A 15,273-nucleotide genomic window follows, 5' to 3' on the forward strand; every position below is an offset into this window, starting at 1 on the left:
ATCAATATGGCTCATATACTCTAATGCTACAAAGTGTCTTATATAATTTATCTTGTATAATTCTGTATATACCTTGTAAGTATAGTATTCCAAATGGTGCATTATTGATTTGTTTACTATGTTTGTGAATAGCACACACTTTAACAAATTCTACATGTATAAAACATCATCAATTGCTAGCAGGTAGAATTTGTGAAAGCGTGTTGGCACTGGGTGGGTGGCTTCATCTGTGTGCACAATAGTGCCTAATAAATCATTGCTCATAAAGATGGAGTTTGCACTTGTCATAGAGCATTAACTAAGCCTTTTTTCATGCCAGCTGTTCAGACGGCATCGACGCATATGACTGTCAATGTGAAAATGGATGGAGTGGCCGCAGATGTGAGACTAATATGGACGTAAGCATACACAGAGCGGTAGGATAGTGTCTATGAGATTTTCAGTACATATATTAATAGTTTATTTAAGTTTTCATCTTAAAGTATTGGAGGGGTCAATTCTTTTGTTTTTGCTATGCACTAAAGATGTTAAACCAACTGAAATATTAGAATATGAGTCTGGCAGGTGTTTCTTGTTCTGGGTTTCGCTTGTGAAGGCGGCATTTATTGTTAAAAAAGATAAACTAACATAAAGACCTTTAAGAGAAAAGCAAGTCATTTTGAAGCTGAGAAAAGTATTAGCAAACTTGATCAAAGCCAATGCAAAAGCATTTGGCATAACCAATAGAACAATTTGTAATATCCTGAGGAAGAAACCACTGGTGTACTAATAACCAGACCTTAAACAGGTCAGACAAAGAAAACAACAGCAGTTAATGATAGAAACATTGTGAGAGAAAAAAAAAACACAACGAAAACCTTTACAGGACAGAGATGAAGGTATCACAATCCACCATTCAAAGAAGCCTTTAAGAGCAGAAAATATAAAGACCATGAAGTAATGATGTAATATATCTGCAATATAAATGCTTGTCACCTTATCAGCAAAAAGCTGAAATTAGAAAGCCAGATAGGAATTTGCAAAGAAATGAAGTGATAAGCCACAAAAGAAAGGATCTGCTCATGATCCAAAACATACAAGCTCAGGGGTCAGTCATGGTGGAGGTAGTGTCATGGCTTGGTCTTGCATGGCTGCTTCTGGAACAGGCTCACTAATCTTTATTGATGACAGGAAACAGAAACATTCCGTTTGCCAATTTACAGAGAAATCCAGTCTAATTGGGAAACACTTCATCCTGCAGCATGAGCATCATGACCCACAGCACATTCCAACTAGGACAAAACAAACAACAACTAAAAAAAAAAAGCTATGTTAAAAGCCTGGAAAAGAAACAAAAAAAGAATGCAAGTGTGATAATATCAGTGTGTCTCCAGTTAGATGCAGTAATTGCAAGCAAGGGATATGGAACCAAATATTATGTGTAATTTACTTTCATTTCATTTAAGACTATATGTTCTTACATTTTTGCTTCCCTATAAATTGTGTGGTCTGCCACTGAAGGTGTTCTAATTTGTTTAACACATCTAGATGTAAATATCAGAAAGCTGAATTTTGTCTACAAATGATCACAAACCCAAATGTCTTCACTGTATAACAAACAAAAAGAATTGGCCTTGTCATTCCCATTCTTTTTGAGGTCTCTGTATAACCTCAGATTGAGGCTAGAATCATTGGGCAGACATTTGAGCTCATGGCAGTCAATGAAAAGCTGTTTGTCACTGCAACCAGACAGGTTCAATTCCCTTCGATTCCAATTGCTGTTGCGACAGGTCAATGCAACCGAACACCTTTCAAAGCCACTAGGAACAGTTATACCATAATGATTGTTGATGATTTCAACATAGCAGACCATTTCCTAAATTTGGTAATGTATATCATCACTGAGAATTAGATCAAATTTAAGGAAATGACAGTACTCACCGTTATTACTCAAACTGCTGAAGGAGTAATGGCTCAAAAAGTTTCACAAAAGTACAACTTATTGTAAAGGAGGGAGGGAGGAAGAGAGGGTGAGGGCAGGAGGGAGGGAGGGAGGGAGGGAGGGCGAGAAAGCGAGAGAGAGAGGATGCCGAGCCTTATATCTGGCCTAGTTTTCTGATTTAGACACCCAATAACAAGAAAGATGAGAAGGTCAAACATATCTCAGGCTTAACTGAATTTGAACAGCATTACCTCTTGAGACAAGAAAAAGAGATCAGCTCTTGCCCTTTTGCACAAGATGTCATTTAGCAGTAGACCCACTGCGTAACAGACTGCGAACACAGGTAATGGCTGTCGTGTTTTGTTAAAACTTAGTTGCCCTTTTCTGTTGAATAGCTTCCTTTCACACTATCGGCACACACATTATTACACAAATACTAGTTGGCTTGGAGAAAAAAGACCTTTCTAATCGTAACACTGTCGATGTTGTATCACAATGTAATTATTCATTACTATCAATGACCATATATCAAAAACATAAATATATATAGACTTATATAACGATTCACTTTCTTTGACACATCTTCAGCTTTAGACCATATTGACTTTCCTTCATAATGAGCATTGGGAACCGAGGCATCATGAAAGCACAGTACAAATGGCTGATTAGAAAGAAAGTGATCACTTTAATGCCTAATTGATTTTAAAGCTAACCACAGGCTTAAATATACCCTTGAGATTAAACAATAGGCTTCTTGAGAGGGCTGTAGGAGCTTGCTGAGGAATAAATCATTAGCTGTTGCCTTCTGCCTCTAATAATTCTTTCTATAGCTTGTACTTCCCCTAAGCTTTGAATTTTCCACCATTAATTCATTAGTATATTGGGAAATTAATTAGAATTGAGGCAGCGATTGAATCCAGCTGCTCTAAATCACAGGGAGTTGTCAGAGTAATGAAGTCAATTGGAAAAGCACAAATTTTTCAGAAAGGTATTTTTTGCATTTAAGCGATCTGATGACTGTAAGTGACATAAGTGATAAGTACAACTAGCACTCATACTGTTAGCAAACAGTAAGTATGCTGTCAGTATATAGTTGTACATCTTCAATGCTTATTGAATTTTAAAAATTCCTATGCTAGTTTTAATGCTAACTTCTTTAAAACATGGAATTACACAGTTTTCCAAAGCACTGTTAAATTGTCAGTTCAGATTGTTCAGAGGTTAACTATAAGAGCTGTAATTCAAATCACAGATGTATATTAATACATTCATTCTAATACATTTTCACTTCTATTCCAGCAGCTAACTCTTCATCTGTTACAAGTGTTTCAGAAGACTAACAAAAATGATTGAAAACATTGTTGTTATGTAACCATCTAAAAAGTGATGGTGAAGCTTTGTGAAAGGAGACCTTCATTTAACATTTGTCCCTTATGGAAGGAGTCTCCAGTGTCAGTGTTTTGTAACAGTATAGAAATGTTGATGCTGCAGGAAAGATTTCTGTTTGCAATATATGAGTAACATAAGAAAGAGAGAACAAAAGAGACTGGTGAGGGAGCAACTGTTTCTAGCTGCTGTAAGTGATAACAGGAATGAATTGTTGTGATATCAAAATTGCTGTGACTAAAATGGACAATCATCAGGATGGTAGCTCACTGATTGTTTTCAAACAACAATGTTTATTCTTTAGATATCAGATATCAGTTCATGGGACATTAGTAAGGTCAAAACATACAATTTTAAAGCCGTTTTTGGGCTATATTTGGTGTCACAATATAACCATTAGCATGTAAATAGCTCACATCAAATGGGACACTATAATTACAGAGTCTCAATTCTTATCATATGTCCACTGTTTTTCAGGAATGTGCCTCCCGGCCTTGTTTGAATGCTGGCTTCTGCGTGGACCTCGTGGACAAATTTGCCTGCATATGCACCAAAGGCTACAGCGGGACACAATGTGAAGTCGACTTGGATGCGTGCCTGGATATGTCTGAGAATTTCTCTCACTGTTTTAATGGTGGAACTTGTCTGGATGGCCCTGGATACAGTTTTACATGCAGGTGAGGCCTTCAAATCACTGCTTTATACAAGAGCGTAATTTCTCTACCTAATGTCACAGGTTACATACGGTTTCAGCCCCACTCATATTCAATCACAGCTTAATTTTGGTCCTTATGGAGGAGAGCATATACCAGTCTGTTTTCTCTCCAATTAAAGGTCTGCTAGGTTGTCAGAGCGATGATCATGAAGCAGCTGCTGCCGTATAATTGTCTGAGTAAAATGAGACTACGGTGTGTGCATTGTAAAACCCCATCCTCGCTCATTATGACCTTTTATACATAACACACTATCCTTAAGGACTGATTTACTCCACCCTGAGTCCAGACCTACAAATTATCCAAACACTATTTTCCAATTTCTGCTCTATAAGGAAAACAGATCCACTAACAGACAGCAGACAGGGGGTTGCTTGTCTGTCCAAATGAGGCCTCAGTGGATTGATTTGCCTTAAATTGAAACCAAATCCTCTCTGTCATTCTTGGTATTTACTTTCATTTGAAATGGCACGCAGGGTAATGGCTTGTGCTCTGATTGTATTACAGCCCTCATTTGGTTGCTATCACAAGTTGGATCAGATAATAGATGAGCAATCAGATTTTGATTGGACCTTTTGGTTTGTGCAACACCTCAGGAACTACAACATGCCATGTTGTTATATAAATAGCTTGAGTAGCGTGTTCCCACTGAAAATTCCAGCAACAAGTAGTGCACTTCAGATATTCGCACATCATGCCTTTATTTAGCTGAAGAGTGGAATGTTGGATACTTCATGCGCTCACATTGCTTACGTCGCAAAAGAGGGGTGGGCCTAGCAGTTTCTGACACTGGATGAAAAACATGAGAAATTTTACGCTAGCTAATGACACTAGTGGACAAGACAGCTTAGAAACGACTTTTAAATTAGTCCACATTTATTTTTCAACATTTTTAAATTGATTGTATTCTGTTAAAGCTTGTAGCGCCGCTTTATGTGCAGTTGATGTCAATGGCCCTCGACAGAAAAATGGCTTCCAGTTTGTAACAAAAAAAAAGACTACCCTTTAAAAATTCATACACTAGACAATAGAGTACATAGTGCATAGTGTGTACTATGTCATTTGGGACACAGCGTAAGGATAGAAAATGTGAAATTATTACACTATGTAACACGGTTTTTGTTCCTGGGTAGTGAATGACATTTTGCAATTACTCTTGATAGAAAATGATTAATAAAATAGCCATTAAGCCCCTTGAAGTTTGGGTTTGGGTTTTTAAGAGAACGAAAACCTCAAAGTTAGCCCATTTTACTAAAAAAAAAAAAAAAAAAAAAAAACCTTCCCAAAACTAACCCAAACTTTCATGTTTTTTGCTCTTCATTACAAAGAATGGGGAAATAACAATTATTTCCCAGGAACGAGAAAAAAGTAAAAATTTGTTACATGGTGTTAATCTGATTATTGACTCATTTGACTTGAATTGTTGTTAAAATCCCCAAAAGTTCAAACATTTTTGACTTCCTACAAACTCATGTAGGAGTATTCATCAATTTTTTACGCTTGAAGGCACACATACAGTATGTGATGCACAGTTTCCCACTGGATTACCATTACACAACCTATAGTAGCACTGTTACGTTAGTTGTCCGAGTTTCGGTTTCATGTCCTTGCACAACTTTCTGTGCACACTTTTGCATCGCTACTTTTAGCTATGACTACCTAGCAACTGTTGTCAAAGGCCTCAGGGTAGTTGAGAAAAGGTATCACATTTGATCACTTCTAGAGATATTTGGCTTTTTTGCACATGCATACTGTGTGTGTGTGTGTGTTTTATTGCATTGTACAAATGAAAATAATCGAATAAAAAAATATGATTGATTGTAGCACTGGACAAACTTTAATAGTGTTAATGTGGTTTGGATCACACATCAGAAAGTGTGTTCTCTAAAAAGGTTTTGCACTGCTGTCAAATACTGACACCTAAATTTGATGCAGTTTTGTAGTAGCTATTTTTTTTCTATCTAGGGATTAAGTTTGTCTTGATGAGGAGAAATGAATTCCAATGCTGTGGCACAGTGAATGTTGAAGCTTGTGTTCTGGCACTTTAGAGATCATCGTGCATCCAGATGCCTCCAAGAATGTATTAAGTTCTCTAATAAATTCTGCATTATTATGCATTTTCTTTCATACACTACCAGTCAAAAGTTTGGACACACCTTCTGATCCCATGGTCTTTCCTGATGTTTATTTCTTTCTACATTGTAAAACAATGCTGAAGGCGGCCGAAATACACAATAATGTCGTTTGAACAGTTGATATTGAGATATGTCTGCTACTGATGCTCTGTAAAGCCTTCATAATGGTTCTAATCTGAGGTGCTGTTAATTGGTGATTTCTGAGGCTGGTAACTCTAAATGAACTTCTCCTCTGCAGCAGAGGTCAGTTTTGGTCTTGCTTTCCTGGGATGGTCTTCATGTGAGCCAGTTTCATCATGGTGCTTGATGGGTTTTGCAAATGCACTTGACAATACTGTTCTTACAAGAACTATTCCAGAACACCTGACCTTCGTGTCTTAAAATAACAACTGACTGTTTTTTGTTGTCATTCCATATGGATTACTTAAATCCATGTGTGTTATTTCATAGTTTTGAAATCTCCAGTATTGTTCTAGAATGTAGAAAATAAATCCCTAAACAAAAAACATTAAAAGGTGTGTCCAAACTTTTGACTGGTAGTGTATATTAGTATAATAGATATAGAAATGCAAATATATATTGCACAGCACCAGTTCTAATAGAAGATCTAAGTTTTACCACCAGCCAAAATTGTTTTTTTGGCACTTGTGTAACGAATATGTGCACAACAAATTTAATAAATACTCTAAGCTTGGGTAGCCAAACATGAAAAAATCTGCAGGTTTTGTTGTTGTTGTTCTTGTTGTTGTTGTTGATGATCATCATCATAAATCATGTTTGCTCAAATCATGTTTAAAACTTAAAATGGCAGTGAGTTTTTTTTGTTTTGTTTTTTTTGCCAGAGGCACAAGCTGCCATTATTTCAAAGCAAAGTAAGTTTATTAAACTACTGTTTAAATATTAGGATATGGAAAAGAGAAAAGTGTTGTTCAGCATATCATCAGGAGATCATGAGTTGGAACAATTTATGTTAATTAGTTCAGAAGAAATTCATTCAGTTTGATTACTTCATAAAGAATTTGGACAAACTTTGTTCGCTAAGGTGCTACATGATAATAGAGCCTCGTACACATTCCCCACACACAGTTACATAACTGAGACTGATCTTAAGCTCATGATATATCTTAGCATTCAAATGCTATCTGACAAGCGTGTCACTAACGAGAAGGGTCTCAGCTCGTATGCCATCTGTGAGAGTCATTTTCCACATGCTAACATGGCCATATGTTTCTTTACGTTTCTTTTTTGTTCTCATTTTCTTTGTGAATGTTTGCTTCAATGTTTTCCTTTAAAACATGCTTTCAAATGTCACACCTTTTCAGTTTTAATGGTGTCATCTTTTTATGTTTTAGATGTCCAGCAGGCTTTGCTGGGGATTTCTGCGAGCTGGATGTGAACGAGTGCTGCTCAAAGCCATGCTTACACGGCGGCATCTGCCAAGACCTCATCAATGGGTACCAGTGCCACTGCCGACCTGGTGAGCTCCTTACTTGATTTCCTATTCAAGTAACTCGCACAACCCTGCAAGAATACTGAAATGTTTTCAGCCCCTCTCTCCCAACTACTTTGTGGGTGTGTGCGAAAGCAAAAGCAGTGAAAGGAGCTGAAGCAAATCAATGTGGAAAAGCACGATTGATATTCACTTCTGAGTTTTAAAAAGAAGGATAGGATGAGGGAGGGGGAAGTTGACTGGTGTAGTCTTACCATCTGCAATGTGTGTGTGTGTGTGTTTTTTTTTTTTTTTTTTTAAATCCTTACTCCTGGCAGGTTGGACAGGCCTTCGCTGTGAGGATGACATTAATGAGTGCCTGCCGCAGCCATGCAACCAGGGGATGTGCATCCAGAACGAACCGGGCCACGGCTACTCCTGTTTCTGTCAGCCGGGATTTGTGGTGGGTTGCCTCCTCCTCCTCCTCCTCCTCCTCCTCTCCCTCTTCCTCCTCGTCTTCTTCCTCTATGTGTTCCTTTTTCCTCCTCATGCATGGAACGACCAGAGAAGCAGTGCTTTTTTTATTCTATTGCAGCTTTTGTTTTTTGCTTTTTAATATAGTATTGCTTGCTGTTTATTTCCATCGTACACCAAATCAACAGTAAAGGAAGCTGTTTTCCATGTACACTGGGGTCAGCACAGACCCCACTAATCACACCCTTAACTACCTTTTTTTACACTTTATTGTCACTCCGTTTATTGTCATAGTATATAGTATACTGTATATACATAGTATTGATGATGTGTGATAAAAACCTTTATTGTTTTCAACAGTAGCTTTAATAAAGAGTGCGAGGGAAGCTGACCTGGAAGAAAGAAAGTAGAATTACTGAGTAGTGAGTGTGGTCATTAAAAATTTGCAAAAGGTGGCATGAATTGCACTCACACAGAGGTATTAATGAACGTGGAGCCGTGGAGTGAGAGAGGAGGGAAAGTGTCTCACATGAGAGAGAGAGAGAGTACTTCAGTTCTGCAAGCACTGAGGCTCATACATGCTCACCATAATCTACGCATTATTTGCGTATCAGAGTGCAATTCACAGGACAGTGAGCTTTATTTTTATCCCATGCTTGCTGAAACATCATTCAGTAAACAGAGGCAACTGACTCCGATAGAGCTAAATAAAATATCAGTGGGGTTCTCATTTCCATATCATTATTAATGAGTACTTGGAAAAATCAATTGATCCATAATATGTATTGGTGTTTGGTCTTAACAAAACACTTCTCTTCCAGTAATATTGCTGTTCAAATGGTTTCTCACACCGACCACAGGCTACATCTCTTTCTCCACTTTCCACACTGTGATATAGCAGTTTTTCCCCCAACAGGGTAGAAACTGTGAGTATAATTATAATGACTGCTTGCTGTGGCCGTGTCCCGATGGCTTCACCTGCGTGGACGGCGTCAACAGTGTGAGCTGTGTTGCCGTGGAGACCAATGTGACCTCAGCACCTGCTGTTTTCCTCACACACGCTGAACAAGCAGCAGGTAGGCAGACGATTACTGTGTTATTGTGCCTTTTTTGGTACAGTGTTGCCAGTAATGGTTGTAGATGTTGATGAAAGGTGATTGCGATGATGCCAAACAGGACGTAAGCCTGTAGAGTCTGTAGCATTAGAAAGCTTTTAGCTGAACTTGGTGGCTGACATCAAATGCTGTTGGAATTATCAGAAGTACCAGTAGTTTCTCACTACTGGTAAATTGCATACGAATGACCTATCAAGTCGTAATTACAACTGGGAAATTGTGGAATAATTTTGTTGCGCAAGTTTACCAGGTGGGAGGAGTCCTAAACTTTCACCATAACAGAAAAAAAGTTGAGTTTCTATGCTAAATGATTTTAGTATGTGGTAGATTAGTGGTGAAGGTGTGGGACTACTGATTGGAAGGTTGTAAGTTCAAATCACAGGTCCACTAAACTGCCTCCTCTGGGCCCCTGAGCAGGTCCTTAATCCTCAACTGCTCTGTTGTATAAAAGGAGATAAATTGTAAGTCGCCCCGGATAAGGGTGGTAATGCAAATGTAGTAATTTTTTTTCATTTTCTAAATGCAGCTGTTATTGGTTGCCGTTTTGTTCGTGTTAATTTCCGTATATCAGCAAACATTCTATGCTCTTTTGTACATTTTTACAACGCTGTACACTGTACTTGACCGAAATTCCATTATCATCAGCAAACTAGCTGGCTGAGTAATGTGTTATCATGTCAGATTAAAAGTAAAATTAAAAACAGAAATATGAATGAATGACCTTGGAGTCCATCTTTCATGTTCTTTCTGACGACAAAGCATGTGAGGACATACTCATAATTATCACATCAGAAGAGGGAATTCAGATAGCACATGAAAGCATAATCATCTACCTCACAAATTCTTCCTTCTTTTCCAAAATAAATGTTTTGACCCTTTCATCACTATCTGTGGCTGTATTTCTATGTTTTGCTGTTTATCTATTTTATCAGTTTGTTGTGAGTCAGAGGGGGAAAAAAAATGAATTTAATAATTTTTATTTACCGGAGGAATTAACAGAATCCAATTCCAATATTGGGTTTTTATTGGCATCCATACTTCAACTGTACTGGTTATTATACTGGATTTATTTCATCCACTAAGAAGGTACAAATGTTTCAATTTTAAGCTTCTTGACTTATAATAACATGACTGTATTTATCAAATATCAATTTATATTCATTTTATCTACTCCTTGTTCCCTCATTGTATTCTCTGCCTCGGTCCATGAACCAAAACTGTGTCCTTCATGTTTTCACTGAACAAAAGTAATTATTTTTCCATGCTGACATGAGCCGAATCAAAGAGATTCCACAGTCTGCGGAAGCAAAGCACCATTTGTCAAAGACTTAAGTCTTTGTTAGGGTGAGTTTCTAGTTGGGGTTTTTGTAACAGTTGATGGACTGTGTATTAAGCTGTCTTCTGAGACAGCAAATCCTTTAATCCTTTTAATTGTTTTGATTAATTGGTTCCAGTGTTTTTTTTTATTTCTCCCTTTAAAGCTTCATATGTCAGAAGTCTCTTCTTTTATGGGTTAAACTTTTGCTGCACACTGAACAATTCCATTTAGTTGTCTAGGTATCTGTAAAAGCTAATGGAGCATTATAGCTTAAGGCCTCGACTCTGAGTCATTGCAACTTGTTTCAATCACTTTGGAGTTTTCTGATGACACCAAATATTTATACGATTTAGTTATACATACACTATCAACCAGCAAAAAAAAATCTAAAAGGATATTTAGCTACAACAATAAACTGACAACCCCTTACTCACTCCTGTTCATCCTTATCACGATCACAAAACCATCAATGGACACCAATTAATGTCACCCCACATACACACACACACACACACACACACATTCACACAATTATACACACCTAGGAGCACTGTATGACAACCAGTTCACTTATTGGCATGAATCTGAAAGGTGGAAAGAAACTCAAGAAACCAAAGAAAACCCATACTGACATGGTGAGAACATGCAACAGACAGTAACCCGAGTTCAGGATCAAATCAGTGACCATGCAGCTGTGACTCACTGCTCCACTGTGCGACCCAGCTAACAGCCTATTAAGCATATCATTAACATCCATCCATTAGTATAACAGATCATCGTCAATAAATAATTAAACAAACACGAAGCAGTGTTTCCCAAACAGGTACTAAGGCCCTGAATAAAAATAAACCAAATATCTTAAACATTTATTTAATTTTGTTGTCTAGGGGCTTTGGATATGTTGGGAGCTGGATGAAAGCAAAATTGTGTATTATATCTAAAAGAGTCCATTTTATCCAGAAACCATTATATCATACCAAAAAAATAATTACACAGCAACAAAGATTTCCAGTCATACTTACCTTCTATATATTTGAGGTGTTAAAAGTATTTTCTTTATCTCAGCTTCATACTTCTTTTATACTGTATGTCACTGCAAAGCATTTTCATCTGTGACCAGTCTATACACCAGACCTGTAAACTAACTAAAAATAAATAACTGTGAGGTTGTATCTCACTAATTTACAGGGCATATTCACTGGGACCATAGATGTGTTTGTACATTTATTTTGAAATGTGCTAATTGGTTTCTGGCATTTACACAAACAAACCTTTAGCCTTAAAGTCAGAACTTGCAAATAACTATGAACATAGCCTCACTGATTTTAAAGGTAAAAATGTTGCTTTGTGCTGGGAATATGCTTGTGTGTATGCTTTTGCTGGGTCTCTGTGTTCTGTTGTATGAATCTGAAGATTTTCAACCAAGTGACATGCAGTAACTGAAGATAAAGGCATTTCTTTTTATTATTATTATTCTCTGAAATGTAAACAATGTGAGTAAAGGGTTTTCTTGCGTCTACTGAAATGAAATGTCGTCAAACAGTGAAAGATAAACATGCATTAGAATGAAGTCCGTGCCCCGAGGAAGGGAGCGCTTCATTATCTGAATATGCTCTCGATAGAAATCAATGCATGACGGATGTGGAAAAGTCAATATGCAGAGGACGCTGAGCTGTCCACACACATTCTCTACCAGCAGACATCCATGGCAGTTCCATTCGACTGGACTGCATGATATCGAGGTCACGATTTTGTCCCTGATAAAGCTCAAGGAAGTTTATTGACAGAAATGTGAGGCAAGCTAACCAAACCCATCATCAATAATGGATTCTGAAATGAACGTGTCCTTTTAAATGCGGCTGCATTTGAAGGACAGAAGACGGCACTTCATAGCAGCTTTCTCCACTTTCCCAGGCAGCGACCTATGCTTTCTTTCTCTGGCTTTTTTTTTTTATTGTAGCTAAGGCTGTCATGCTCTAGCACTGTGCAGCCTAAAGATGCGAGTCTGTAATGAGATTCTTCTTGCTGCACCTGCTACATGCTATTGTCTCTGAGTGTTCCTTTCATCCTCTCCCACCCTGTATACCCAACGCAGCACAGCTGAGTCTCTACCACAGGCAAGGGATTAGCACCAACTGCAGTGCTAGCACCATGGACAGTACAGGTTTTGTCTCCTTTAATGAGGACAGCATATCGTCCAGCTACTAACAAGAGAACATAGGACTGTTGCCCGGGCTGCATTATTATCCCAGTGCTCTTCAGTTCATTAGCCCTGCGGTCAGCCTCCTTTCCATGCGTTTAATCTTCCACTTTTGTCATTTAGCGTGCAGTAATTAATAACAGCACAAACGAATGCCCATACATCCTCCATTAATGCCAACTTTAGCACGAGATAAATGCCAACACCATGGCAGAAACAACTAACGAGGGCTCTTAAGTGTGTCTATCTAGGTCGCTCTCTAAAAACACCCAGAGCCTAGATGCAGCTAAGAATAGTTTCACAAGGCACTCAGTTAAAACCTTCACTTGCTCTTTGTGCTATCGCCTTCAGCTCCAATTCAACATGCCAGGCACTAAAGCCATTTCAGCGAGTGAGAAAAGATAGATAGCTCACGTCTTCATCTTTCAAATCACAGTCTGCTGAAATACAGGTTGTTGATGGCATCGAGGCCAGGGTGGCTGTGTCACTATTCATACTTGGAAGGTAGGAGGTACTTTTGAAGCACACTAAAGTGGTTATGTCGAGGGGGGAAGGGTTTGAAAACTCCTTTCTAAGAAGCTCTGTCATCAAAAAAAAAAAAAAAAACTCTTGAATAGAAATCCTTATACAATATTCAATAATATTCAAACTTTGTGGAGTCTGAAGAAAATCAAAAACAGCTTACAGATAAACCACAATACAGGAGCTCTTCCTGACAGGATCGCCAAAGTACAAACAGAACCTACTAATCACTTGCCTCCAACGAGGTCTGATGTGACACATCCAGTAAGCTGAGAGAAGGAAGTGAGAGAGAGTACATCTGTTCTCAGTTTTATACTAAACAACCACGATGGTCTACTTCAATTATCAATCCATTTGTTTCAGCAGTCAAGCTTACCAGAACCTTCTTTTGTATTTGCTTCTGGACATTTTGAAATATTGATAATTAGATTACACTGTGTCATAAACAGACTTTATGGTTTGAGTATGTTTGTGCTGTTGCCTCCTAATTGTTCTGTGGCTTTAATAGCCTTGAGGTGCATTATTTCATGCCCCTGGATTCATGAAACACAGTGTCATGCTAAGGTCTCCAGAATCGTTGCATATTCATGAGCAGTATTAATGAGGTGTAGCTTGGCTGTGAATCTGCATCTCGGCAGTGGGTCAGGTGTTTCTTTCAGGCTTCTGATGGTGTTTGTATTGTACGACAGCCCAATAATGATTAAGCAATGAGGATCTACTGCAATACAAAACAAAGGAGCTCTACCCAATCTTAAAAGGAAGACTAGGTTTTCATATTTGAAAAAGAAAAGAAGTGACAAATGAAGATTTCTCATTCTTCTATATATCAACAGAATGAGCTCAGTATGTCATCCAGTCAGGTTAATCGGTATATAAAAACATCTATCAATAACCAAGCCAATCTGTCACTGCTGTGACATTCTGCTGTAACAGAGTGTAGTTAGTGCTATATCTGTGTGCATCTGCATTTTAATAAACCACCAGACTGCAGTGTCAAAATTGAGAATGAGTGCCTCTAGCTCTACCTCAGTACAATGTCTGTATTTACAAAATTGAATCACTTTATTGTCATGTTACCATAACCACAAGCGTACAGGTAGATCATTCTCCACAGCTGTGCGGTATGAAATATAAGTACAGTATGTACATACATGTGTACAAATTGTTGGAGATACAATATTATTTTTCTGTAATCAGTATTGGAGATGGCAATGCAAAGCTAAAAAAACCCGGACACCCCAGAGGTAGTGCCGGAAAGGTGGATGGTGGAAAAAATTGATTAGGATCATAGACAATGGCAAATACTGACAAAATGCCATACTGCCCAAACAGCAGAGCTGCTTTTCATGTAGAACACAACAGCTTCAGTTAAGCAGAGAAAAGTACAAGAAGTCATTTTTAGCACGTTGCTATTTAACTCTACAATGAGTCAACAATGAGGTTAGCGGATTAAGTGGACACTGGAGATGATGATTTTGCATACCCAGCACCAACAATGCATATCTTTACATATTGTTTATACACCCTATCAAAACTGCTCTTCTCACATGTCTACTGTACAGTTTTAAATGCTGTATTCACCAGCATTGGCAGCACTGGCATTAAAATGCCAATTTGTAATATATTCTGTACAGTTAATTTGTTCAGAAATCTTAATCTCTATATAACATGGAGAGGTATTTCTATGTATACTTTCATATTTGTGGTATATTGTGAGTTGATTGTGCTGTATACATATGTAAGTGGTCTTAGTCCTACCTGTTGCTCTTGTCTTACGATTTATGTTTAGTTTGATTAAAAAAAACAACAACTTTTGGTTAAGTTTTTACAAATTTGCTAACAGCTATATTTAACTTAGAATTAGCCTCTTTTCTCAGCTACTAGAATCAGGTCTAATCTAGCCTGGTATTAGCAAACATAATTGGTTAGACAGCATGTTGAATTCTAATCTAATTGTAAATATTGTTTATTTACATGATATCACAATGATATAATAATATCAAGTAGTGTAGGAGTCTGTTATATTGTCATTAATTGTAATTAGCAGATTAATCTTTGCA

General features: G+C 37.7%; 1 protein-coding gene across 1 annotated transcript in view; it reads left to right on the forward strand.

Annotated features, from left to right (window-relative positions):
* The window catches only part of eys (eyes shut homolog), a 255,068-nt gene that overhangs the window by 137,455 nt on the left and 102,340 nt on the right, over nucleotides 1–15,273 (forward strand). The window contains 6 exon segments of the mRNA XM_058384541.1: nucleotides 320–398; nucleotides 3,785–3,984; nucleotides 7,508–7,632; nucleotides 7,923–8,047; nucleotides 8,975–9,103; nucleotides 13,852–13,854. Coding sequence (XP_058240524.1) covers nucleotides 320–398; nucleotides 3,785–3,984; nucleotides 7,508–7,632; nucleotides 7,923–8,047; nucleotides 8,975–9,103; nucleotides 13,852–13,854 — 661 coding nt within the window.

The sequence above is a fragment of the Hemibagrus wyckioides genome, linkage group LG29 (genome assembly GCF_019097595.1).
Source record: "Hemibagrus wyckioides isolate EC202008001 linkage group LG29, SWU_Hwy_1.0, whole genome shotgun sequence".
In the NCBI taxonomy this organism is placed as follows: Eukaryota; Metazoa; Chordata; class Actinopteri; order Siluriformes; family Bagridae; genus Hemibagrus; species Hemibagrus wyckioides.